The 25,042-nt window shown below is 39.5% G+C and overlaps 1 protein-coding gene across 9 annotated transcripts in view; it reads right to left on the reverse strand.

Moving 5' to 3' along the window:
* LOC122558100 (receptor-type tyrosine-protein phosphatase eta-like) overlaps positions 1-25,042 on the reverse strand; it is a 216,173-nt gene that overhangs the window by 158,803 nt on the left and 32,328 nt on the right. For all 9 annotated transcript variants that reach the window (XM_087996696.1, XM_087996695.1, XM_087996699.1 and 6 more), the window contains exons 2-3: positions 13,031-13,049; positions 6,911-7,174 (exon numbers count right to left, since the gene is read on the reverse strand). In XM_087996696.1, the coding sequence (XP_087852822.1) occupies positions 6,911-7,174; positions 13,031-13,049 (283 nt within the window). The remainder of the gene's footprint in view (positions 1-6,910; positions 7,175-13,030; positions 13,050-25,042) is intronic.

Consider the following 25,042-nt stretch of genomic DNA (forward strand, 5'->3'; position numbering starts at 1 on the left):
TTTGGATTATTCAGGCCCCGCTTGCTGTCTTTCATTTCGACATATTTGACATTCCCCTTTTGCAGTTGTCCAGTAACTAAACGTGTAACAGAATTGGTTCACACAACAGCTCAGTTACAGCATCCAATCTGCAATATCTCAATTTGCTGCTTCACTGCTGACATAAAGGCAAGATTATGAGCAGTGCAAGATTATGAGCAGTATCTTCCATATCAATCATCCTCAGTGAGACGACGGGTCGAATGGTATACTGATGAGAAATCAACCAACCATTTCACCATCTACCTACTGGTTGGTACATTGTGATGTAATTATTCTAAATACAGAACCATTGATTGAGTCCCAGAGGACAGTGATTGTTGACTCATTAACCTGGGCCTCTGGATTTATGTGTGGGGACACAGTTCAAAGCCGGCTATATGACAGTTCATGGAATTGAAGGGCAATTCATTAATAAAACCCTATGTCCAGCAGGACTCTGCAGAATTTACCTTTAAAACTAGAATTAAGAGGTGAATCCCAGTTAGGGCAGCCATGCAACTATTGTTTTTGATGTAAAGAAAACACTTGATTCACGACTGACCTTTAGGGAAAGAGTTCTGCCATTCTGAACTGGTTTGGCCTCCATAGGTCTCTAGGTTCACCAGCAACATGGCTGCATCTTAATTATCCTCAAAATTATGGACGAGCTGCATACTTTCACTATTCATGTCACAAAAACATTCTAACATGCATCTACAGCAGATAATCTTCTGAACAGTAAGTATTGGTAATGAACAATGATGGCCACATTTCATCAAGAAATTCAAAAGAAATCTCAACCTGTTGCCTAATGCACCACATCTCTCTTCACACAGCAAAATCCTCACTTAAATTCCAAAACAAAACAAGTCAATTACCTTCTGGAAAGATCTGGCAAACATGGAACAAATATAACTCCAGACCTGTTCCAGATACAAACCAAGATCACCAACCATAATCCATCAGGCAGGAGGTACAGAATCTTGAACACACGCACCTGCAGGTTCAGGAACAGCTTCTTCCCAGCCATTAAGAGACTAATGAATGGTCTCTCTAATCTCAAATAACGCTATCTTGCTAATGGTGATCTCACCTATGGCATGTCCTGTGCGACATAACCCGTATACCTCCACGTTTTCTTTACAACTATGATCTATACATCCCTGCTTAATATGACCTGCCTGTACGGCTTGGAAACAAAACTTTTCACTGTACTTTGGTACACGTGATGATAAACCAATATCCCGATGCAAAGATTCTGAATTTCAATAGTGAGCGCGATGTTTCAAACTCATTTGTTCATCCTGTTCTTCCCTATTCTCAGGAAGGAAAAAGGGTATTTTAGCAGATAGACTCTCTCCAGTTTGATCTATTGCTGATGATCACAAAACAACACATTAAGCCAAAGTCTATAGTGATCAGCTTCCTTACTTATTGTAAAAGCTCACCGTCAACCTGACTGCATTTTAATTATCTTCTGAAATGTACAAGCAAGCCACGTAATTTCACTATACATCAGAAAAACATTATAGCGTGCAACTACAACAGTTAATCCTCTGAACAGTAGATTAGATTAGATTAGATTAGATTAGATTAGATTACTTACAGTGTGGAAACAGGCCCTTCGGCCCAACAAGTCCACACCGACCCGCCGAAGCGCAACCCACCCATACCCTTACATTTACCCCTTACCTAACACTACGGGCAATTTAGCATGGCCAATTCACCTGACCTGCACATCTTTGTGACTGTGGGAGGAAACCGGAGCACCCGGAGGAAACCCACGCAGACACGGGGAGAACGTGCAAACTCCACACAGTCAGTCGCCTGAGGCGGGAATTGAACCCGGGTCTCTGGCGCTGTGAGGCAGCAGTGCTAACCAGTGTGCCACCGTGTCGCCCAGTAGGTATTGGTAATCAACAATAACATCCACATTCCGTCGAAAATTCAAAACAAACCTCGCCCTGTTGCCTAATACACCACACATTTCACTTTCCACAGCAGATTCCTTACTTCATTCCAAAACATAATACTTCCTCCACTACCATGCTCAAAGGTCTGACAATCATGGAACAAATAATTGCAGACCCTTTTTCAATACAAACCAAGATAATAGCTGACAATCTCAAATCTCCCCACCAAGAGATTCTCAGCTTCAGTGGTGAGCAAAATGTCTCAACTTCATGTGTTCATCTTGTTCTTATTTATTCATCAGCAGGAATGTTAAGAGAAACTCTCTCCAGGTTGACCCATTGGTGATGATCACAAAAGGACATCTTAGTCTGAAGTCCATACTGAGCAGTTTCCGTACCTGTTGTAAAGTTACTGGAACCAGACCTGCTGCTGTACCATCTGCTGCCAGCATGAACACATTGAATGTGTAATTGGTCCCAGGGCTCAGATCCACCACTGTAACAGATTCATCAATAACAGTTCTATTTGAAGATGAATTTCCAACCATCTCTACCCTATACCTGTACTTTAGCTTTATAGTCTGATTGGTGGTCCCATCTCAGAGTAATTGAAGTGGTGTTGTGATTCACGAGTTACGTTGGTCACAGCATTCGGTTCTGCAGATATTAATCAGATGTTGAGAACAGCATCAGCCTCACATTGCCTGCTCCTCCACTCCTGTCAATGATCCATGAGAGCCTCAGCAGGACCCAATCCATATCATGTCAAATCTGATCCACTGCACTGAACTGGCCAGCACAAACATTACATCAATAATCTACCTCCCACTATGAGATCGTTTAAAAACTTACTCCTACATTATGAAACTGTCCTGACCAAATTCACTTGAGCAATCTTGCCTCAAGTTGAGTTCACTAGCCAAGAAAGTGAACAAGTTTGCCAAGTTCTGGGTTGGACATGAATTAACTAGACTCTCATACTGCAGCTTTAACATTCTCTTTCAGCTTCCCAATAATCAAACATTCAACAGAATTGGGTCCATACACGAACGCAGTTACCACATGTCTCAGTTTTCTGCTTCAGTGCTGACATAAAAGCAAGATTATGAGTAGTATCTTCACTATCAATCATACTCAACATGACAATGGGAATTGACAGGTACATTGATGAGAAATCAACTGACCGTGTCACCACCAACCTATTGATGTAACAAAATGAGAATCACCAGTTGTGCCTCACAGACCATAAAATTACATGTAAGAGCAACTGGAATAGGTCATTCAGCCCACAAGTATGTCAACATGCAAAATGGTAACGGATTTCCCTTAGACCTCTTGTCCTCTTTTCCTCTAGCTTAGCATAGCAGTCAAACACACAGTACTTTCGTTGATCTAGTCTCCACAATTCCATGGGCACAGAATTGCATACATTCATTACCCTCCAAGGGAACAAATTCCTGCCCATCTGCAGTTGTAGTTATTTGATTATTAAATCCAGAGGTGCAGGCTAAAACTGTGGTCACGAGTGCAAACTCTGATATGTGGAAGCTCTTGGAATTTATATTCAATTTATTAATAAAGCTGGGATTAAATGTGAATCCTAGCCATAGCAGTCATGATACCATTGTTGACTTCAACAAGATCATGGCTGAGTTTTGAATTCCATCTTTTTACTAACCCCCAAAAACTTTTGATTCCCATATAAAACAAGAATCTCAGTTTCCACCTCAGATTAGATTCCCTACGGTGTGGAAACAAGCCCTTTGGTCCAACAAGTTCACACTGACCCTCCGAAGAGTAACCCATCCAGACCCATTTCCCTCTGACTAATGCACCTAACACTACAGGCAATTGAGTGTAGTCAATTCACCGGACCTGCATGTCTTTTGAACTGAAGGAGGAAACCGGAGCACCCAGAGGAAACCCACTCAGATTTGGGGAGAATGTGCAAACTTCACACAAATAGTCACCCAAGGCTAGAATCGAACCTGGGTCTCTGGCGCTGTGAGGCATCAATGCTAACCACTGAGTCACCGTACCGCCCTGGTTGATTGATTATTTTTAATAATCAATCACTCTCCACATCTTCTGAGGTGAAGTGTTCTAAATTGCACAATCTCCCTCCTGATGGAAAAGTGTCACTTCAAACCTTAAAGTAATTCCACCTGGTTCTGGACTGATCCAGAACAGGAACCATCCTTTCCACATCTACCTTCACAATTTTATATACTTCAATTAAATCATTCTCCACTCTTTGAAAATTCAGTGAAAGGAACCACAATGTGTAAATCTTTCCTTATTATTTTCCCCCCAATTTTCATAGATCTATGCATCATCGAACTCACTCTATCCGGGTGCATCACACTTGGTATCGCAACTGTTCTGCCGAGGACTGTAAAAAACTACTGAGAGTTGTGAACACAGCCCAGTTCATCGTGCAAACCTTCCATCTATTGACTCCATCTATACTTCTCGCTTCCTTGAGAAGGCAGCCAACATACTCAGATCCCTCCCAGCCTGGTTTTAATCTCTTCCAAACTCTTCTTTCAGGCAGAAGATACAAAAACTTAAATACACATACCAACAGATTCAAGCACAGTTTCTTCCTTGCTATTATTAGATTTATGAATGGATCTCTCAAATTTTAAATTTAAATGTTGATCTCGCTCTTGGTGCACCTTCTCTGTAGCCATAACATTTTATTCTTCACTCTGTTCTATCACCCTATGCACTTTATAATGGTATGATCTGCCTGTACTGCACAGAAAACAAAACTTTTCACTGTACGTAGGTACAACAATAATAAATCAAATTATAAAACAACCCACCAGTTCCAAGCATTAAGTTTGTAAACCTCCTCTGAATTACTCCCATTACAGTTACATCCTTCTTTATATAAGGTGACCAATGGTGAACAGTATTTGATTTGTGATTTCATCAAAGCCCCTGGATGACAGGGAGCCTTCTATCCTTACTTTTATGTTCAACTCCTCTCATATTAAATGACAGCATTCCATTAACCTTTTTGATTACTTGCTACATCTGTATAGTAACAATTAGCGACTTGTCCACTATTTCACAATTCTGTTGTAGTTTTCCATTTAAGTAATACTTGGCTTTTTCAGTCTTCCTGCCAAAAAGTGAACATTTTCACATTTTACCACATAATATTCTATATGCCAGATTTTTGCATAGTCACTCCATCTATACTGGTCTGCAATCTCCATATGTTTAACTTGCAATATACCTTATTACTTATTTTTGTATTACCTGCAAATTTAGGTACATGCCTGCATACATTTCATCTAGCTCACTGATATAAACTGTAACAAGCTGACACCCCCAGCAAAGACCGCTGCAGGACTCCACATGTTGCATGCTGCCTGTCTGTGAAAGACCAATTTGTTAATTTTGTGTTAATAATTCATTAGTAGGTTACCCCTTACTGTGTATACTTCTACTTTACATGAGCATCTTTTTTGTGGCACCTTGATAATTGCTTGCTGAAAATCCAAATACAATACATTATGGGTTCTCTCACATCTGGAGAGCATATTCACCACAATTGTTGCTCATTTAAAATCTTCTAATTGTTAAACAGGCTTTTTCTTTCACAAAGCCATATTGGCCCTTCCCAAACACGTAGAAGTAGTAATCAAAGTACCCAGCTAAAATTTTCTTAATGATTGATTCTAACATTGTCCCAATGCCAGATGTAAAGCTAACCGGCTCATCATTTCCTGTTGTATGCCCCTCCTGCGCTCCTTGTTGAATGCAAGGGTTACATTTGCAACTTTATAGTCTAATGGAACCATTCCAGAATTGAGCAAATCTTGGAAAATTAACACTCATTCATCCACTATTTCACCGCATTTAGGATCTTAGGATGAAGTCCATCAGAACCCAATGACTTGTCACTCCATAACTCCATCAGTGTGCTCAATACTGCTTCCCCGGTGATCGTAATTTCAGCAATTTGTTTTCTCCTACCCACCTCCTGACTTCCTATTATTTCTGGACCTTTTTTCTTATTCTCCAGTATAAAGACAAAAGCAAAGATTTGTTTGTGTCATTTAACATTTCCTAATTATCTGCTGTTAACTCACCATTCTCTCTCTCTCTCTCTCTCTCCTCAGAAGACCAACATCCAATGAATATACATTTTTCCTTTTTACATGCCTGGAGGAACTCTTGATATCTGTTTTTATATTTCTAGCTAGTTTTCCCTAAACACAGCATACTCACCAGAATTTTCTATTCAACTTACAGCCATAATGTTTTGGTTTGGATGTTAGGTGGGTTAAATCACTTGACTGATGGATCAGAAAGGTTTTCATGCTCTTTGGGAGAGAGTAGAAAATCTGAACTGAACTGATTAGACCCTCAGGTCAGAAAAGCAACTTTCCACTGACTGATTACACATATTGGTTGGGATGCAGGGAAGTTATGCACATCACTCTATTCTCAGATTCTCAGGCACACAGACAACTATGGTCATACGAATCCAGGATTAATCATCTGAATTGCAGTGATTTAAAATCACACGCCTGCACACTGGATTCCTGATGAAGGGCTTTCACCTGAAACATTAATTCTCCTACTCCTTGGATGCCGCCAGACCTGCTGTGCCTTTCCAGCATTACATTGTCGAGCCTGCCCACTGGTGCAGAAATTGATCAGTTTAAATAAATTGATAGACAATATTTATTTTGTAGCTTCCATCCTCACTTGGATAGAATGGTTTTTGTCTTATTTTAGAACTGTCTTAGCACCTTGAGGATCTTTGGCCTTCATTCAGTCACAGACTCATTGTGTTCGATAACACTGACACATGGGAGATACTGCATTTGGGCTTATTCAATTAATTTGCACGAAGAGTTGCCCATAGTTTCAACAAGACAAAAGCAGTGCAGTGTTCGGACCATAATTGGGAAATTACTCCCAAAGGAGACTCAAGACCATTGTGCTTTACTTACTTGTAAACACATTTCTAACCACAGGATCACTTCTTGTGCCATTAACAATAATAGTTGCTACAGCAATAGTGTAATTGGTTCCAGGAAGTAAATCAGTTATTGTTGTGAAGTTTGACACTGCTGTTTTGTTTCCACTTGTATCAGAAGAATTGTAGATAATGCTGAAATTATACTGGATGCCATTCATGTCTGCAGGTCCCCAGGCCAGAGAGATGGAAACATTGGTTACGCTTATCACCACGATATCTCCAGGCTTGAGAGAAGCTGTTTAAAACAAAATTAAAATGTTATGCAAATCAATATAAAAAAGTATTCCATTTCCCTCTTGCTAGCCTCCTGATTTCCACCTTATACAATCTCCAACTTATTCAAATCTCTACAACCAATCTGCATTTGTTCACTGGGTCACATTTGCGTATCAGCAACACGTCTCTGTCCATAAAGGAGTTGAATTCAAATCTTCATAGATATTTATAAATTCCTTCCAAGGACTCATGTAATTCTACTAGATTAGATTCCTTCCAGTGTGGAAACAGGCCCTTTGGCCCAACCAGTCCACACAGACCCTCCGAAGAGTAACCCACCCAGACCCATTTCCCTCTGACTAATGCACCTAACATTATGGGCAATTTAGCATGGCCAATTCACCTGACCTGCACATCTTGGACTGTGGGAGGAAACCGGAGCACCTGGAGGAAACCCACGCAGACACGGGGAGAATGTCTGTGTGGAGATTGCACAGTCACCCGAGGCTGGAATCGAACCTGGGACGCTGGTGCTGTGAGGCAGCAGTGCTAACCACTGAGCCACCCTTTCATTGTGAGCCTGTTGTGCCAGTTCACCCACCAGCTTGGAATTATTATGCATTCCTTCTTCACCTTCTACTCTTCTGAAATCCTCTTCCTAAACCATTGTACCTTATTATCCATTCCTTGTCCCATTAAGAGCATTTTGAATCTTATTTTTTCCCCCAGGTATCTGATCGCGTCTTCCAACTTCCAGTTTTGATCTGTATCCTTCTTTTGCACAAAAACGTATGATTGAAATGGTTTCTATGTCAATGTTTTCTACGTCAATGTTGTTTTGCAGATGGAGGTTCTTATATCTTGACTGAATTTTAAAAAGTACCCAAGTACATTTCAAGAGTGATGAAGTTAGGGTTCTCAATCCTCCTATTTTGGACAGGAGTTTAACATGAATCAAGTGCCTGCAGCCTTTCCACTGTCTCCTACATATTATTCTTCTGGGCAACCGCATAACTTTCTCTCAGAGGTGTAGGCTAGGACTAGCCTCACAGATGCATAATTCAATCACTTAACTCTGAGCACATTCACTGTACTCTAAAACAAACCTAAAATATTACAGCTACTAGAAATCTAAAAAGCTAACAAGAAAATGCTTGAAGTTCTTATCAGGTCAGGCAGCATCTGCAAAAATAAATAGGATCAATACTTTTGGTCGAGGCAATGTATCATTCAACTGCTACCTTCAAGTACAAATTGACTTTATATCATTTAAGGCAGTAAGCAAAGTAGCCGTGCTTTGGCATTTTTAACTAGATTTTATTTTGTCTTACCTTGGAATTTATTCATTGGAAGGATTGAAGAATGAGTTAGTTTCAGAGTTGTGTTGGGAAATAAGATGAATTCAGAAGAACCAGAGGCTGCAATGCTGGGACAGTACAATGGGGTTAGACAGGGCTGGGGATAGATTGGAAATGGACATTGGTAAACCAGTGAACCATCTATCAATTCTGATTTTAGAAGGATGGGATATGGAGCAATTTATCTCATCACGTAATGAAATCATCAAAATTATTAGAGTCATATAGCATAGAAATAGGGTCCCCTGGTCCTCTATATCTATGCTGACCAAATACCAAACTACACCAGTGCCATTTGCAGTTTATATATTTCTATTTATAGGAAATATTTCCAAAATTAAATTTGAGGAAACGGAGAAGAATGTATTATTGAAAGGAGGGCTGACTGATCTAACATTGAATCCATGAACAAGAAACATTCTATCGATGTGAATTTATAAAGAAAGATCAAAAACAAAAAAAAAATGTGCAATTTAATCAAATGAAAAGAACATTCTCTGGTGAAGCTCAGAGCTAAGACACAGGAGGGTATTTTTTGTAGCTAACAGTTATCAATTTTGCCTCATAAGGAGATAAGAACACTTACTTTTGTTCAGTATCTTCAAAGGCTGATTCTAAAACAAAACATGAACAGTTTACATCAGATATCATCTTAGTCACATTTGTTAGTTCAGCTGCTGAGAGATTGATGAAGTATGCACCAGATCTTAGATGAAAACCATAAATTTCTCCTTAAAATCAGAAGTTGATTGGGGGGGGGGGGGTGGTGGGAGGGGGATATGCTACTTTTACACTTACAGATGATACCATTGTGGATTAATAATTTTACTAACACGGGTATTTGTCAAAACACCGTGAAACATGTTTTGTCAGCACAATCCAATGCCATTTTGGACTTTAACATGAACAAAATTAAATGACTTAAATAAAGCTTCATCTTCTGCTCGACTGACAGAAAAATATAACAAGGCAGGAAATGTATTTTTAAAAAAAAAACGGGACTTGGCAGTCCTTCTTGCCAAACATGGTTTTGGGTTTTCTTAAAGTCTTATTACAACAAAAACAAACATGACATACCAAAGATGGCGATTCATCCACGTATTACTCCAACCCATTCACCTTACTTTTATAAAGCAGGATTATTTTCAGGGTCATTTGGTGCTTGTCATCCCTCAAGTGGCTCAAATATCTTGCGTGTTCACATGGTTCTCTACCTAATTATATAATTACGTGGCTCCAGCAACGGTAGCTAGCGTTTGGGCTCCTGAGGCCGTCCGCTCCGGGTCGGCCGTGTTCTTCTTTCTCTTTCCTTGTCTTCATTTTCCTCTCGTCGGCAGCTGGAGTGGGGCCCTGTGGTGGGCCTGGGTCCGGGACTCCAAATGATGTTGGCGAGGTGGAGGGTGTGGAGACCAGGGACTCCTCGGGCCTCAGCTGGACCCTTAATGGAGAATGCAGCCCTGAGACCAGTTCACTGTGTTTTCCCCAAATACATGGGACAATAACATAATTCATCCACAATGGTATAACAATGTAATACCATACCTCCCCCCACTTTTGATTTTAAGCAGAAATTGCATGTTTTTCACATAAGATCCCGTATATACTCCCTCAGTTTTCCAGCAGCTGAACCAAGAAATGCAACTGAGATGATATCTGATGCAAATTGTTGATGTTTTGTTTTATAATCAGCTTCTGAAGATACAGAACAAAATGCAATACAGTGTTCCAAGCCACTTCACAGGGGGATTTATCACATACAATGTGACAACTGGTCATACACATCAGTAGCTTTCAATTCAGGTGACAAAAGAGGTAAGTTTTAAAGAGACCAGTATTACTACTCAACTGGGAGAAGTGAGCCAAAGCTATAAACAAGTGCTGGCAAATGGGATTAGAATACTTTGGTGGTTGTTTTTGATCTGGGCAGGGCCAATGGGCCTTTTTGTGCACTGTAGACGTCTGCAACTGTAAATAATTGAGTCTCCCTATTCCAAAAGGCATCACAAATGTGAAAATAACCAATTGAAAGCATCAAGATTATTAAATTAAAATCAGAAACAAAAACAGAAATTCCTAGAAAACCTCAGCAGGTCTGGCAGCATCTATGGAGAGAAATCAGAGTTAACGTTTTGGGTCCGGTGAGCTCTGAGGAAGGGTCACTGGACCTGAAATATTAACTCTGATTCCTCTCCAAAGATGATTAAATTGCCTGTCCCACTGCTATTTGGCACAAAAGCAATTCATACCATGTTTCATTATTAAAAGGAAAATAATTATTTATTGTAAATACATTTGTCCTTTTGATTGAATAATCAGAAGCCCAGCCCACAAGGGTGGAATAAGGGGTCGCACAAAGGTCTTTTGGTTTTAGCAATGATGACATGGTGTTGACTGTTAAACAAGTGCCATTCTTTGATTCAGTAGTTAAATGGGATGGACTTTGGTCTTCTATTAGATTTTATCTTTCTGGTTACTTTTTTTTAATAGTTTCTTTTTCTTCGCTGTCTTAGAGAGTTAAGGAAGTGAGACATTTTCTGTTTGCTGGATTTGGATGTTTCTGCCTGCAATGTTCTGTCAAGTCTGGAACAAACTGCAACTCATCCAATCTGAGGGCTGTTGTCAGTCAGTTTTTTTCTTAACTCAAAATCACTTGGTGTCACTTTATCATATTAATGCAACAGTTTTACTGTTGCAAGAGTAGCATAAAGTAATGAATATTTTTAGCCGTACAAAATTATCTTTCAAGTTGCAAGTCTCTCTGAATGAACTAGTTTTATATTAGTGTTTTCCAGTTTATGATCAGTACTAAAGCAGAGGGAGAGAGGAAACAGATATGGGTAAGGCTGAGAAAGCCCAGAGCTTAAGGCACAGTCCTGAATGTCATAAAATGTCCCAAGATTTTCAAACAAAATTTAGCACTTTAAAACTTTGCTGTGCTACAAGCAAATCTGTACAATTGTAATGGAAATTGGTGTAAGGTAGGACACGGGTTCCAAGTTCTGCATGAGGTTGTTTTATGGTGGCGCAAAGTGGAAGGCTGGCATTGAGAACATCGGCATAATCTAATTTCCCTCTGTTCCATTGGGAGCCGAAAATACCAACTATCAGGAGGCTTACTCTTGCCATAGATTCATTTACCTTCAGTTTACAAGCTATACAGAAAGTATGCATGGGGTTGGCGATGGCCAAGTGGAATAATCGCTAGACTATTAATCCAGAAACCCAAGTAATGTTCTAGGGACATCAGTAACAAAAGTTAAAAGTTAAACATAAATTCTCCAAATTTGTTCCCTTGCCAAATATTATTTGTGCTGAACACAGCTAACAATGCAAAACAGTTTTGTGAATGTAAGTTGTTGCACATCCAGCAGGTGTCAGTAAATCCTTTGCAGGTGCCAGATGCCTCATTTCTGAAGGTGACACATAAAACTCTTTAGACTGCAACACAGCACAATCAAAGATGTTTGTTAAATATCATAGCTTGATCCATTGCAATACATTCAAGATCTAATGTTAAAGGATTTTTTTTTCAATCAACCTGTTCACAGATGTTATTGCACACCTCTGGAGCAGATGGGACCTGAACCCAGGTGACCAATGCACCCACAACAACACTTCAATTTTAAATGAATAGTGAAATACTTAAATTGAAAGGAATTAACAAACAGAACAGGACAAAGAAACGTTTAAAACTCCAAAATGTTACGGCATCCTGCTTACTATTTACTTTGTTTCTTCTAATGTTCCTACCCTGCCCATTTCCTTCCTTTGGATTAATATCCATTACCCATTATCCTCTAGAAGTAACTTTGTTGACTCTTAGCCAATTGCTTCACCCTTTTAATGCTACATTGGATATCACATGCAATCCTGTGGAAACTTCTGGACCAACTCTTACTCCTCCTTCAATTCTTGAACCTTGTTTCAATCCTCTGCCCAAAGATTTACTGTTGTTGTGGGAAGGCCAATTGATAGATTTGTGTTAGGGACAGGCATTAAGGCATATAGAACAAAGTCAGGTAAATGGAAGCAATACACAGATTGGCAATCATCTGTTTGCAAGGTGGAACAGCCTCAAGGGGCTGAACAGCCTCATATTGTAAAAGTCCTAGACATCAACATTGCAGTTGAACTTATTCTGTTAAAAATCACACACCAGGTTATAGTCCAACAGGTTTACTTGGAAGCACACTAGCTTTCAGATGAAGGAGCGACACTTTGAAAGCTAGTGTGCTTCCAAGTAAACCTGTTGGACTATAACCTGGTATTGTGTGATTTTTGACTTTGTACACCCTAGTCCAACACCGGCATCTCCAAATCAGAACTTATTCTGTCACTGGAACAAAGTGGACCTGGTCATTGCCTTCTTAATGGAGGTTTTTCAATTCTTAGTTGTATTTGAATAATTTTTTGGGAAGTTCATTAACTTCTGATTTTTTTTGAACAATGACATTTATATCAGATTAATCAAATAAACAACAAATACAATTATTTACAGAATTCAACAGGATACTTACATTCAGTGGCGAGGATGCCCTTGATGGGGAACAAAAAAAAAGAGAAAACATCAAGTTAGATTACTTTGAATTTCTCATGCCTCTACTGATGATCCTGACTCTTGCTGGAGTATGATTCCACAGACACTGATCGCCAATCCCTTGTTACTTTGTCCAAATGAACATTTTCATTGTGAACGTAAACTTAACGTTAGAGATGATGACCATTCTGTTCTCACATTCTTCAGTTGGATTTTCTCGCTAGCATTTGGAAGCATCAACCCCCACCAATTGTTTCCTGTTGACTAACCCTGGGTGCCAATGTTAATTCTACTGTCTTCACTGCCACTGTCACTGACATCAGTTCAGTAAACACCCTCAATCCATATTGCTGTGGATTATGCAAATAATGTCTTTAATCACTGATTCAATCGTACGTACAAAAATCCTTCATTATGACTCTCATTTTGTTGATTTAATCTCACGGTGAATTACTTGGAAGTGATTGTATTTGCTGAAATATGGGAGTTTCAATTTGCATTTTACGTCAAGTTTTCCTTCAATGATAGCAAACTATCAGAGTTTAAAGCTGAAAATGTGTTGCTGAAAAAGCGCAGCAGGTCAGGCAGTATCCAAGGAGCAGGAGAATCGACGTTTCGGGCATAAGCCCTTCTTCAGGAATCCTGAAGAAGGGCTAATGCCCGAAACGTCGATTCTCCTGCTCCTTGGATGCTGCCTGACCTGCTGCGCTTTTCCAGCACCACATTTTCAGCTCTGATCTCCAGCATCTGCAGTCCTCACTTTTTCCATCAGAGTTTAAAGGACAATGGACGTGATTTACCACTTCTGTAATTCCAGTATGGGGCGCATGATATATGGCAACTATCACGATGCCCCACCATTAAGACTCTTTTGTGGAAACCAGTTCCTGAGTCCTGAAGACCATGGGTTGAGGCTTACGCTCATCGAATTCAGCAGTGAGAAGATATGTCTCTCTTCTTTTGAAACAAAGAAAAAGTATAGAACAATCACTTCATTGTTCAAAGACTAGATAACAGGGTGTTACCATTAATAGATGGTGCTGATAACTTTGATGTCAAAAGTTGACCAGTCAATTTTGGAATTCTTGGTTTTGCAGGTTGCTGAACATATTGTTTTTCTGGCTTCTTTGGACAGTGACTGAATTTTAGCAAAGTGAGAGCGAGAGCCTTTCCCTTGTCTCACCTGCAGTGCAGGGACATTGAAGAGTCCAGTTTTGTTGGCCCTGGAAGTCAGTACAGTTCTGATTGATCCAAGCAATTCAATGCCAAAGATTATGGTCTCCACCACCATGAGGGACGATATCCTGTTTCCCAATGCCAGAGAGCAGAAAAGCAAGTATGCTGAGTGGGCATACTGGAGACAATCAGACAAGCCCTGGTGGCAGGAGAGGTTGGGTGCAATGAGAGCGAGGCCTTCTCTTTATTGAAGGGAGTGTAGGGCCATGGGCTGAGGAGATCCCTCTGTGGATACTGGAGTCATCAAACAGATGGGACAATCCAAATTATATAGACAGATCACCAAAATATGCTTAAACTTCTCACCAATAGCATGAGGATCCCCATTGCTTGTAAAATATGATAGGAATCCCTTAAGTAACCACTTAAGAGTTTTGATTAGGACAAAAACATGGGCAGACAGGATACCCGACCCCATTCCACTGCATGCAAAATACAGTGGAGGCTGGGAGGTGATAGACCTGCCTTTCTTAATATTTCCACACCACTTTGTGTACCTCCTCAAGCTCCCTTATCCCTCATACACTGATCAGCCTATTTCAGTGAATGCAAACATCCGAATGATATTTTATTAACTCAGGGGATCCAAAAAGACACTTATCAACTTACATCGAATGGTATTTTCATGATAATGTTCCTGGACTAATAATTCAGTGGTTGAGACTAATTCTCTGTAAGTGGAAGTTCAAAGCTCATGTCAGTTTTTTTAGTTGAATAAATGTGGAACAAAATGCTGGATCTCATTAAAACTACTAAAGTGTTGCAAAAACCTATTTAAGTTCATTGCTGCCCATGAGACAGGGTATTGCCTTTCCTTGGTCTGTTGACTGCTGTGGATTTGGAATCACGCATGCATCATTGTGGTTGACACAACTTATTTCTGAAAAAGCCACTGACTGGTTAAGCAGCACACTGATAAGATCATACTCACAACTCCTTTCATACCACCTAAAAGAGCAGGAGCGTTGAAAATATATCTCCAAATCTCAGGTCATCCTCACATGTACATTTTTACCATTCCTTCCCTGTCACTGGTCAAAATCCTGGAATCCCCCTTTCTAGATCCACTACATGAACAGCAGCACTTCAAAGGAGTGGCTCAGCTGCACTTCTAAAGGAATTAAGAATAAAAAATAAATGCCTCATAAACTACAACCAAATTTTTAAAAAAACACTGATGACATGCCCTGACTCTCAGCCCTGGAATCATCAACCACTATTTCATATGAACATGCAGATACATTACAAGCAATATTAGTCTGAACTACTGACAATAAAGCCAAACAAGCTGTGCAGTGTAGTACCATACCCATTGGGAAATAGATACTTCATATACCTCAGCTTCCGCTTCCTCTTCTAAGGATGCTTACCAATACTTATGTATCATCCCATAAGCACTGGAGTCCTCTGGTACTCAAAAGGCATTCAAAGTATTTAAGTATCTCAAGTACTTAATTCCTTAGAAAATCAATTCTGTTGCTTGCAAAGAATTTGTTCGGTTACCTCTTTAAGCCATTTAACAACCTGAGATTTACACCCCACCCCATTATAATAATGATTGTTGAAAAAAAAAATCAGCCAAACTGTAATAACCGTGAGGTTAAATAACACTTGAGTTCCGCCAGCAAATAGCTGTTAAACCGAAACAAATAGATTTCTCCCTCTACACTGTCAAACAGGCAGAACGAGAATTTGCGAAGAGTGAGGGAATATAAGTGGACAGGGATATTTCCCATTTTCAGTCTTGTCCTGAGAAATCCCTAAAACTTCTAAGGTGGGGTCATTCCTAAGAAAGTGGATAACCATCAAGACTCTGTTAAATTGCCAGACTTTCTGATGGGTGTACTGATAAAAAAAGGTAGTTTTGAAACATTGTGTTTTTTACTGTGAAGACTAAATTCCTCTGCCATTTCCTGGTTCTGTTTTATTATTTCCCCAGCCTCATTCTCAAAGGGGCCTACGTTCTCTCTGGCATCTCTCTCTTCCTTTTTCTATATTAAAAGAAGCCTTTGCTCACTGTCTTGAAACTACTTGCACATTTATGCTCAAAAGTTATTTTCTCACTTTTTTTTCTGGCTGTCTTTTGTTGCTTTTCAAAACCTTTCCAATCTTCTGGCTTATCACTAATATTTGCCACACAATTTTTTTCGTTCAATCTGATGCCAAACTCATCTTCCCTGGTTAACCAGGGTTGGTTCATCCACATCCGAGTCTCATTCCCTCTCACTGGAACATATTTCTGCTGTGAGCCATGAAGCATTTTCTTAACAGTTATTTGTCAATTGTCTTGACTGCTGAAATCCTTTCCCAGTCCACTCCAGTTAGCTCAGCACTCATTCCTTTGTAATTACTGTTATTTAAGCGTACTGCAGTTGTTAGCACAAATGTTCCTCCCTCTCAAACTGAAAGCCAAGTTCTACCATGTTGCGATCTCTGTTTCCAAGGGGTCCTTTCACTCTAACATCACTTACTCAACCTGCCTCTTCACATCTCACCAGATCCAAGATACCTTGATGCTTGTTTGAACCCACAACATATTGTAACCAGAACAAAAACAGAAAGTGCTAGACGAAACTGAAATCCAGCATTTTCTGTTTCCATTCTCCAGCATTATTATAGGAAACTATCTCAAATACATATTTTTCCTGATGTCTATCTCTGCCGATTTGATTAGCCAAATCTACATGATGATAAAAGTCATCATTATTAACTTATTGCCTTTTTAGATGCCCTCATGATCTCCTGATTTATTCTAAGTCTGACTGAATAGCTTTTGTTAGGAATTAATGGTGCTGGAAGAGCACAGCAGTTCAGGCAGCATCCGAGGAGCAGTAAAATCGACGGTTAGGGCAAAAGCCCTTCATCAGGAATACAGGCAGAGAGCCTGAAGGGTGGAGAGATAAGTGAGAGGAGGACGGGGGTGGGGAGAAAGTAGCAGAGTACATGGTTGAAGAGCTTCAGGGCAGAGGAAATGACCTGGGAGTTGCAGTGGGAGAGGGACTCCTTGAGATTCTTGCAGAGAGAGGAGGAAAACTTCTTCAAGGCAGGCATCCTTGCAAGAGGATTCGCAGTAGGGTTAAAATCAACTAGGTAAAAACAATGACTGGAAACCAGATTCTGGATTAGTGGTGCTGGAAGAGCACAGCAGTTCAAGCAGCATCCACATTTCCTCTGCCCTGAAGCTCTTCAACCATGTACTCTGCTACTTTCTCCCCACCCCCACCCTCCTCTAGCTTATCTCTCCACCCTTCAGGCTCTCTGCCTGTATTCCTGATGAAGGGCTTTTGCCCAAAACGTCGATTTTACTGCTCCTCGGATGCTGCCTGAACTGCTGTGCTCTTCCAGCACCACTAATCCAGAATCTGGTTTCCAGATTTGCAGTCATTGTTTTTACCTAGCTTTTGTTAGGGGTCTACAGACCAGCCTGCCTAGTGTCAACTTCTCTTTTTTTTACTTTCACCCATATAGATTTTATATCTTCGGATCAAAGATCATTTCTTGCCATACTACTTATTTCATCCCATATCAATAATTATCCTCCCATTTTTTCCTTCCTGTCTGCACCTTTTAAAAAGTCACATACCCCAGTTCCTTACCTTAGTCACATACCTTAGTTCCCAAAAAACAGTTAGTTCAAGACTTAGCCTAAAGTATGTGATTGTATTTGACAATGTCAAGTATAATTCATTGCTAAAAAGTGTTTATTTAGTAGCATTTGCTTTATTTGAAGTTTTTGTTGTAAATTCACTTCTTTCAAACAGTGGAATCTTTTAAACAAATTCAAGGTATTTTGGTTTCTTTCGCTTAATGGTCTGTGCTAAGATCGTAACATTATAGTCATCATTACAATTAGCAAATGATTAACAAAGGTTTCTAGTAACCTCAGTGAAACAGTAACTGAAACATTTTATATGCAGACAGAAATGTTACAACAAAAATAAAGACCAACTTTCATTCCCTCTCAAGCCAAGTTGCAAACTATTTCAGTTGAATGTTTTTCTTTGGTAGCATTTAAAAGATCAGCACCTACACAAGTTTCTACTTTAGTCACCGTTAAATAATCATCATATTCAAATTGTGAGACAAAGCTTAGAGGCGGGTAGCAGAGATTAAATAAAGGCTTATTTCATATGCAGCGACCCATCACTTCTTGTCATCAGACTTCATGCAAACAGAAATGTTTTGAGAAATGCCTAATCATACGGTTAGATTTTAAAAGGCATTGATGCAAAAGCAATTACAAAAAATTCAGATGATTAGACATTTGAATGGTTTCCTTTCTTTTGCTAACCTAATACCCTCCAGTCAAATTTCTAGTCCAACAATATATCAAGGATCACTTAGACTGGAAGCTAAGTAGCCGATGGACCCATTCTTCAGCACAAGACACAAGTCACATGGGGGGGGGGGGATGAAGGAGGAAAGCATGTCAAGTGAGCAAAGGAAATTAACAAATAACTGCAGATAAAAAGGGTTTGAACAAAGTCCATTCAGGATGGCGGTGCCATAGGACTCATGAGCCAGAACTCATTCACTCCATCTGTTTCTTTTTTTCCCCTTCCTCATTTCTCTTTTCTTTCTTTCTCTTTTTACCTCCCATCCTTGAGTTACATCAGTTATGTCTGGGATGAAAGCCAGCACGGACCTGGACTCCCGGCCTCAAGGTGAAGTCCAGCCCGGTCTGGGCTGTAAGGAATATTATTCTGAACTCTTACTTCTCTATTTGTCTAAGTTATTGGATTTTTTTTATTTTTCTAATATTTTCCCCTAAGAATCTATACTTTGGTACCTAAGATGGCACTATAAGTGGCGACTTGTAAACTTTTCACTGTACTCATTTGAGTACATGCGACAATAAAGCCAATTCAGTTCAAAGTAACAGAGAGAGAGAGAGAGAGAGAGAGAGAGAAAAAACATACACTCTAACAAAAAGAGAGAGATGAAAGACAGATATGGGCTTGCCAGCTTTCTGGAGAAATTCTGCCAATCACATTTCCCCCTCCCCATTATGTAAAGCAAACCAGTAAGTCCCATGCCCCTGCTCTATTGAGTAGTCCTGAAAGTTTACTACCCTCAAGTACTTATCCAATTTCCTTTTGATACCAGAGATGAAAAAAGTGTTTAAAAATAAAAAGTTGTCTTTGTCATGAGATGGAAGGACTGCTAAATGGCATTCATATTTTTTACATAAAAGAAAATAATTGCAAATACCGGAAGTCCTCAATAAAGCAAAGTGCTGGGCATTCAAATCAAGCACTTAAACAGAAAGGGCACAGTAACATTTCAGATCCAAGCACTGACAGAAGAAGACATGCAAGCCTCTTTACACCAAAGGCAAGTAAAGCAGAAGTAGAGATGAAAGTTAAGGTCATTCGACAAATGTGCCAAATACTAATCTTAAAGGAAGAAATACTCTCGAGGTTTACAGCTTGAGCAAATTTTGTTAAAAATAGGAATCTGTTGATCAAACTGTGAAAACAGATCAGAAAGATAAGGGAATAAAAATAAATCCAGATTGACAAAATGTAAATGGAGTGGGAATGTAAAGAACAACAGCATTTTCAATATTCATACTAGAAAGCTGCCAAAGTCCTAACAAAGGGAGATAGTGTTTGTATCAAATCTAAGGGGGAAAAGCCAGTGTAAAATTTTAAAGTGAAATCAAAAGGATTGATCTCAGGGTGATTATCCTTGCAGTTATTTGGCAAGGATTCACCCTAGATTTATTTGGTTTCCCCTGTATCAGGAAGAGTATACACTGATTAATGTTTTGCACCCCCCCCCCCTACTTTTACTTTCCCTCTCTTTGCTGTTTATAGCCACTTTACTGAGCTCTAGGATTAAGTTATTGCAGGGAGTCAGCTTTAGCCCAAGGGTAGCATCCTTGCCTCAAAATCTGAAAATGATGGGTGCAAGCCCTTTTGCAGACTGGAGCACAAAGTCCAGAATTACAATTAAATGCATTATAGTGTACAGAATATTGGAGGCCCTAACCTTTGATAGAAACATTAAACTATCCTGTCAGGTGGGAATAAACTTACATAAACCCACTTTTCAAATGAGGTTGGAAACTAAATGCATTGATTGTGATGTGGGGAGCTATGGGTCATCTGAAAGGTGCTTTGTTAATGCAGACTTTTTCTTTCCCTTAAGAATGAGGGAGCTTTGAGGATGGGGACTATAGTATGGCAGATATAATTAAAGTTCTCTATGAAATCTTGAGATCTTGAAGTTAAGCTTATAGATATGAGGCATGATAATGGATAGATAAAGGATGGAGATGGAGCAAATTAATCTAACAAATTTAGGAGATTTTGCTTTAAAGCACAATAAAATCAAGAGACTAGTGATTAGCTAAATCCTGAAGTGAAGTATGTCTTTTCTAATTCAACTGAAGATAACACTATTATAATGTTCACTATTGAGGAACCTCTCATTGAGAGACAGGAACTAACTGAGCTCTCACACAGTAATGCATATATTCACTATCACCTATCTGCATTATTCTAACAACAAAACAAAAGCAAAAACTGGAAGCTACTTCAATACCGATTGAATATCATCTCTTATTCTATGTATCACGACTTCTGCATTCTTCGGGAAGATTCATTGAACTAATTGTCCGTGGATTCCCAATTTATAGTGAAGCAACTCAGTGAGCTACCTTCAATCCAATAGAACCAGAAGTAAATCAGTGTACAAACAGGAGCATGCAAATTCCAACTCAGTTCAGCAAAACTAACAAAATAAGTCAATTAATAGTCACAGGGTGAGAAAGAAATACAGATTTATATTCATTTAATGTCTTTCATGAACACAGAATACCCTAAAGTGATTATAGATAATCAAGTACTTTATAAAGTAAGTCACTCTTCGTGGCCCTCGAGCCAGAAACTCTTGATTTGAGACCCACTCCAGGACTTGGTGGTCATGGAATATGAGTCCGTAGTGAGGCCAAAGAGATTGTTGACTAATCTGCAAATCCTTTCGATAAATCTTTGGCAGCTAGCAAGAGAGATAGCAAGAGAGTCTCCTGGTCAGATACGCTTGATGCAGAGTGGCTATAGTCACAGGTGACATGCTAGCCATAATTGGAGATTCTAACTCTGGAAGTAGACATAAGTAAAGGCTTTGTATGCCTCATACACCACTAGGTGAGTGAAGAGAAAGTAAGAAGTCATTGTTCTGATGTAGGCATTGCAACAACCAATTCTGACTGCAGCTGACTACCACACGTGATAATGACCAGATCATCTGGTTTTGAACATGCAGAAGGGAGATAAGTATTGCACTGGACACTGAAATAACTCCCCAGCTCTCCTTCAAAGAATTGGCATGGAATCTTTTATACGGAGGCTGAGACGGAGCCTTAGTTTAACATCTTGTGCTAAAGATGGTTCCTCCACTTGCACAGTAAAACTGTGGGCTCACTGTCCTCTCAGCTTGGTAATGTCGTGATAGACTTGACTGGAGCAAGACTTGAATCTGCAAGCTTATGACTCAAACTGCCAGAGTGCTGCTTACTGAGGCACAATCAATACAGAATGGCAGAAACTGAACACATGATATGTAAAAAGTAAATGGATATATGGAAAGGACATATATATTGTAAGATTTCAATAATTATTCTATGTAGAATGAATTTACCAATGAACAAACACCTGATTCTTTTCAAAAACTCATATGTGATTTAGTTAACCACAGCCAAGAATTCCCCTTTTCATTTAAATGTTTCCATTTTATTTTTCTGCATCTCATTAACGATAAGTGCGTTGCAGAAATTAATTATGTTAAACAAGCAGGATGCAGCCTTCCCAATTGGTCTTTGATCAAAAAATATCAAATTCATGTAAAAAAAAAATGAACAGTACAGAGGAACAAAAGACTGAGGGGGCCACAACAAAAAGGACAAAGAATGGAATTATATATTATCAGAACTGCTTATATAACCTCGCCAAGTTGTACCTCTACCCTGAGCCTATTGTATCATCCAACAAAGCTAGATGTTTGTCTGGGAAATGAGACCATATTTTGTAATAAATTGACATATTACTCAATAATGAGACTGCAATTGGTGAACAGAAATGCTATGAAAGAATTATAACACCAGGAGCAGAGGATTAGTATTTACTGGCATGAGCAAAATCAGTATAAACAACTTTGTTGTGATAAACCAATTAATTTTAAATAAAGTGGGATTTTCAAAAGCGAGGTAATGAGACTTCAGGGCCAGCATGTTCCCGGTACTGGGTCAAGGGCAAGACTGGCAGGAATAGGATAATTGGATAACTAGAGATGTTGAGGCTCTGGTTAAGAAAAAGGAAGCATATGTCAGGTATAGATAGCTGGGATCAATTAAATCCCTTGATGAATGCAAGGGGTGGAGGTGTACACTTAAGAGGGAAATCAGGAGGGCAAAAAAAAGACATGAGATAGCTTTGACAGATAAAGTAAAGGAATATACTAAGGGCAAAGGAGTAACTAGGGAGAGAATAGGGGCCCCTTAAAGATCAACGAGATCATCTATGTGTGGAGCCATAGAAGCTGGACAAGATCCTAAATGAATACTTCTCATCAACACTTACCATGGGGAAAGACATGGAAGCTGGGGAACTTGGGAAAACAAACAATGATGTCTATTTAGAAAAGAGGAGGTGCTGGAGATCTTAAAATGAATAAAGGTAGACAAATCTCTAGGATTTAATCAAGTGCATCACAGGACATTGTGCGAAACTAGGGAAGAAGTTGCAAGGCCCCGAGCAGAGATATTTGTACCATTGACTGTCATGGGTAAGGTTCTGGAAGACTGCATAGTAGCGAATGTTATGCCTTTACTTAAGAAGGGCTGCAATGAAAAGCCAATGAACGACAGACTGGCGAGCCTAACATCAGTGGTGGGTAAGTTATTGGAAGGGATTCTGAGAGGCAAGATCTATATTTGGAAAGCAAAGGACTGATGAGGGAGAGTTAGCATGAATTTGTAAGTGGGAAATAGTGTCTCAAATATTTGATTGAGTTTTGTTTTGAAGACGTGACCAAAAAGATACATAAAGGCAGAGGACATTGTCTACATGGACTTTTGTAAGACCTTCAACAAGACTCCATATGGTAGACCAGTTAGGAAGGTGAAATCAGATGTAATCCAGGGAGAGCTAGCCAATTGGATACAAAATTAGTTTGATGGTAGGAGACAGAGGTGGTGGTCAGGGTTGTTGCTCAGACTGCAGGCTTGTAACCAGTGATCTACTGCAAGAATCAATGCTGGATTCACTGTTTGTCATTGAAATCAAAGATTTGTATGAGAAGGTAAGAGGTATGGTTAGCAATTTTGCAGGTGACAGCAAAACTGGTGGTGTCATTGACAGTAAAGAAGGTTACCCAAGACTTCAATTAAATTTTGACCAACTGAGTCAATGGGCCAAGAAATGGCAGATAGAATTTAATGTGTATAAATGTAAGGAGTGGGAAAGATTTAAAAGGGACCTAAGGGGCAAACCTTTCACAAAAAAGTGTGGTGTGTATATGGAACAAGCTGCCTGAGGTGGTGGTAGAGACTGGTATGATAAAAGACATTTGGACAGGTACACAGATAGGAAAGGTTCGAAGGGATACGGGCCAAACGCAGGCAAGTGGGACGAGTTCAGTTTCGGATACCTGGTCAGCATGGACAACAGAAACGCCTGTTTCTGTGATTTTTATTTAATTTGATTTATTATTGTCACATGTACCCAAGTACAGTGAAAAGTTTTGTTTTGCATGCAGTACAGCAGATCATAACATACAAAGACACAAAGATCATAGGGTGATTGAACAAAGCAAGGAATATAAAGTGCTGTATGACTCTAAGTGGAAATGAGACAGGAAGCACAGTCATTCTGAGCACTGGCAGAACGATCGGCTTTAAGGCAAAGATATAGTTAATCTTTACATGGTTTTCCAGGAGTTTCTAACAAGGTGCCTCCAACAGAGTGAAGAGAGAGAGAGACTGCATACTTTAACTATGATGGTCCAACCGGAGTACTTCAGATTAGTTGAATGAAAGAATGAACTCAAAACGATTATTCTATATTATATCTTTCATGATCTCAGGATGTCCAAAAGTGCACTTTCTGTGTGTGTGTGTGTGTGTGTGAGACCACTGCCCATAATTGTGCTGTGTAATACCTGTTCTTGGATATGCGATGGATCAGATTGGGGCTGAACGCTGATCTTCTTAATAGAGAAACAATCTGAGTATGCTAACAGGTTCCGATACAAAGAATTACTTTTGTCTAAGATACCTGAAGATCAAAGATCCCCTGACAAGTGTAATTACAGCAATGGTTAATATTCTTAGAGCAAAAGAATGAATTCTAATACAATCAAGGATAATGGTGGGCTCTATTGCTAAATTGTATAAGACCATAGGAACATGACAGCACTTAAATTGCCACCCTGTCTGTCCCCTCAGTCCTTTTGATGAGCATTCTGAAATATCCTCAGTTTAATGGCTCCCTGATCAAGCAGTGTTTGTAAAGATCCCAGAGGCATCAATGTTGATGAGTCCCATTGTTGAACAGGAAGGGCACCACACTATCAGCCATCTGAACATCCCCACCCAATGCTTGGTTGCCAAGAACATAATTTTATTTTTGAAAATAGTCTTTTTTTCTCTCTCAGAGTGAATCTCAGCTAAGAGAAATATGCTTTTCCTGGTGTGAACGGGTGTGTGTTGTCATTAATGATCGAGACTTGAATGCACAGGACTACTGCAAAA

Source organism: Chiloscyllium plagiosum, unplaced genomic scaffold (genome assembly GCF_037043375.1).
Source record: "Chiloscyllium plagiosum isolate Xiang-an unplaced genomic scaffold, Cpla_swu_hap1 HiC_scaffold_18, whole genome shotgun sequence".
In the NCBI taxonomy this organism is placed as follows: Eukaryota; Metazoa; Chordata; class Chondrichthyes; order Orectolobiformes; family Hemiscylliidae; genus Chiloscyllium; species Chiloscyllium plagiosum.